Genomic DNA, 3,728 nt, shown 5'->3' on the forward strand with positions numbered 1-3,728 from the left:
TGTTCGTACATCTCTCTAAGAATGATTCAGCTCTTCACTCAAAGCTCTCTGCAGTCACAATCGTCTGTTAAACAATACTAATCTAATGTTAACGAACAGTAAAATAGAGCAGATACAGCGTGCGAGATGCCCCCCAGCGTCAAAGTAAGATTCGGGGAGGACTGAACGGAAAACATGGAGGCTGCTGCTGCCTTCACATCCTGCGCCTGTCACTGCGTTATTATTTATTGATCTGTTTATATTTGAACACTCGCTCGGAGCAGGTGGATCAGTTTACCCCCCCCCAAAAAAAAACCAACCCTGATGACCTCGTCAGTTGAATCGTTTCAGGAAGCAGAACATGTGACCGATGAAGCGTGTAACAGACGCAGCAGGTGGAGGTCGGAGGTGTCGATTCTCTCTGTATTCTGAGTGTGTGTGTGTGTGTGTGAGGACTCGACCTCGAAAGCAAACACACGTTTATATATCTTTAAATAAACATAGATACATATTTATATGTCACCTGACGTTCATGTCGTGGTGCCTTCAGGCTCGGGAGGCGGGGCAGGTGCTGGCTCAGGATGTGGACTCTCTGTCGGCCAGATTGACAGGCTCCGCCCCCTCCAGCCTTGACTCCGCCCAGCGTCTCGCCAAGGAGGTCGGGGTCCTCTCAGATGTACGTATGCTACCCATGATGCACTGCAGCCACTGATAAAACATGTCCTGTGTACCTGCTGTTTGACCCTGAGTTGTGTCTGTCAGGCTGTAGATAACACCCCCGTCCCTCAGTGGCAGCGCAGAGAGCTGCAGAGTCAGCTCCGAGCTCTGCAGAGGACCAGTAACACCACCGTCAGGAAACTGGAGACCAGAGAGGTGAACACACACACACACACACACACCTGAGACACACCTGAGACACTACAGTCATCAGTCAGCTGGTAGAGGGTTAAATAACGTCATCAGACGTAAAGAGAAACGTAACTATTTCAATCACACGCCGCTCAGTGCAGAGCGGCAGGTAACTGGGCGGCTCCGCCTTCACGGAGGTGCAGCAGCACAAAGGGTTAAAGCAGCGTGTAAAGGTGAGTATAGGTCAGAGGTGTGGTGACTCTCAGCCAATCACATCACTGCTCTCATCATCATATAATGATGTCACCAACACTTCAATAAACCATGAAACAGCTTTAATGTTAGAGACACGTCTTCTTCTGTGGTGTGAGCTCATCTGATCGGACCTCCACCTGTTTGTCGTCCTCCACCTGTCGTCGCACCGCCGCTGAAACAGAACTGGGATTATCTGACAGAGACAGAAGCTGGAGCTGCTTAAAACCTGCAAGCTGACGCTCAGAGTCCGTCCCGCCAGCGTCACTTCCTGCGTTTGCAAACAGGAAGCAGAAATACAGGAAGTACTTCAGATGAGCTCCGATGTTTTGGTGGTTTTATTGATTCTGCAGGAGGAATATAATCTATAATCAATAAAATGATCACGTGGAGTTTTAGAAGACAAACCCACGTTTTCTGTCGCTGCTCTGACTGTTTTCCCATCATGCTTTGCACAGGCTGCAGCTTTAGCTCAGGCTCTGCTGGAGAAGAGCGGCAGGAGGGATCTGCAGGTGGACTCTGTGGAGACGGACTCTCTGTCGGTAAGAACAACCTGAACTCTGTCTGACAGGTAAACGCTGCAGAGGTGGCGCCTGCATTTCCCATAATGCATCTGGATTTCATTAGCGCCTCCAGTTTGCATCACAGACTGTATGTTAGGCAGTTGTAGTCTGATGACATCACTATGACATCACCTGTCCTGCTGTTTCCTGTCAGATTGTGATGAAGACGGTGAATCAGCTGAGCGCTGCAGCTCCTCACAGTCACGTGATGCTGCTCGCTCACCAGAGGCATTCTGGGAAGGTTCTGTGTGCCTGTCAGGTTCCCAAGGTAACGATGACACATCTGTGAGTGACATGGGGGGGGCAGGGGCATGGCTTTGTTAGACGCGTCTGATTGGCTGTCCTCTCCCTCCTCAGGACTCGGCGTCCCTCTCAGCCTCTGATTGGGCGGTGGCGGTGTGTCGTCACCTCGGGGGGAGCGCCGGCGGCTCTGCGCTGGTTGCCAAGGGAACAGGAAGCAGCAGTGACATCACTGAGGCTCTGAGGTGGGCGGAGGAGTTCGCTCGCCAGAAAACACGCTGATGATGTCATAAAGTGAGAGATTACATCATTCTGACATCACAGCGCCTCCTGCTGGTGGCTGCTGGGAGCTGAGGGGGACAGGCACCTGCAGCACTCAGGAACTGTTTCCTGTTTGGACAGGAAGTGTGGGGGCGGGGCATACGGGATCACTTGAAAGTGAGAACCAATGAGACATCCGTTTGGGGGAGAGGGGTGTGGCCTGACTGTGGTGGACGGGACGTCCCTGTGCTGCTGTCAGCCAATCAGAAAAGCTTTAATAAGCAGTTGTCCATTTTGTTAGCATGCTAATGGTTAGCTTTATATCAGTACTGTCATTTTATTGCAGGATTTTACATGCTAATGTTTGTTAGCATGCTACATATTTCCTCAGGCTGCAGTCTGTGCTGCTGTTGAACTGAGATGAGTTTCTGATGCTTTGATGGACAAAATATCAGAAACGGCGTTAAAAACGTCATGAAGGAGGATTCACTGTGTCAGCAGGTCGACCTGCTAAACTGAGACTATTCATTTGGATTATTTAAACATTTAAAATTCTGAAATGATTCTACATCCTGTAACATGTTTATTACAGGATGTATCACAGGTTTATTATTTAAAACTGATTATATTTTAACATTTCTTTGTTTAACAATAAATCACTGCTCACACAGATTCACTGGTTCGTTCTCTTTATTGTTTAGTCAACGCTTCTGTAATAAGGCTTACAGTTTATTAATAAGGCATCAGGTGTGACAAACAACAAAAGCTAAAACAAGAAATGATCCAGTTAAAAACAAAGAAACAGGAGAGTCTGCTGGACCAATCAGAACACGAGTAACTGTCACTTTAACTCTCTCTCTATTGGTCGCGTGTAATCAGGATGCAAACATGTAATAGCTGGTTAATAACACTGTCATGTAGTTGTAAGCAGATTAGTTAATAACTGTAATAAGTTGTCTTCATAGGAGAATTTATAAGAAATACTGAACATTAATAAAGACTTACACAGCTGCTCACAGCTACATGACAGTCTGTTAGAAACCATGTTCACATACTGATGATGAAGGAAGTCTGTAATGAATCATCATCATGTCTGAACACTTCCCTCATGATTACAATATAACATATAAACCAGACTCCATTCACCACATGTAGAATATTTCAGCCTGCTGTGAGTTCAACTCTCCAGCAGCAGGTCTGCTGTGCTCAGAACCAGAACCAGATCCGGGATGGTTCTTCAGAGCAGAGACACGTTTGGAGGCTCAAAGTCAGAGCGGCGGCCATGTTTATCTACAGTCACCGTGTCTGTAAAACGTTCACAGTGTGAAGCTTCGTACCTCCGTCGTGCTGAGCTCCACGGTTCCTGTGTTCTTATTCCAGCGTTTCGAATGTGTCTATGAAGAGGAAACAATCATCATCATCATCACCACCACGAAGATGGATCAGTGCGGTGGTCTGTGAGGACTACAATAGTTTACAAACAGTTTACTGACGACCAGCAGCAGAGGTCAGGGGTCACAGAGGTCAGGGGTCACAGAGACGAGGAAACCACCCACAGGTCTGAGTTACCTGATCCAAATTTAA

At 47.6% G+C, this 3,728-nt stretch overlaps 1 protein-coding gene across 2 annotated transcripts in view; it reads left to right on the plus strand.

The window, feature by feature from the left end:
- Positions 1–2,816, plus strand: part of aars2 (alanyl-tRNA synthetase 2, mitochondrial (putative)) — a 13,162-nt gene extending 10,346 nt beyond the window's left edge. For both annotated transcript variants that reach the window (XM_044188939.1, XM_044188940.1), the window contains 5 exons: positions 530–655; positions 742–852; positions 1,539–1,622; positions 1,798–1,911; positions 2,001–2,816. In XM_044188939.1, the coding sequence (XP_044044874.1) occupies positions 530–655; positions 742–852; positions 1,539–1,622; positions 1,798–1,911; positions 2,001–2,165 (600 nt within the window). In that variant the 3' untranslated portion in view covers positions 2,166–2,816. The remainder of the gene's footprint in view (positions 1–529; positions 656–741; positions 853–1,538; positions 1,623–1,797; positions 1,912–2,000) is intronic.
- Positions 2,817–3,728: the final 912 nt, after the last annotated feature.

Source organism: Siniperca chuatsi, linkage group LG3 (genome assembly GCF_020085105.1).
Source record: "Siniperca chuatsi isolate FFG_IHB_CAS linkage group LG3, ASM2008510v1, whole genome shotgun sequence".
Classification (NCBI taxonomy): domain Eukaryota; kingdom Metazoa; phylum Chordata; class Actinopteri; order Centrarchiformes; family Sinipercidae; genus Siniperca; species Siniperca chuatsi.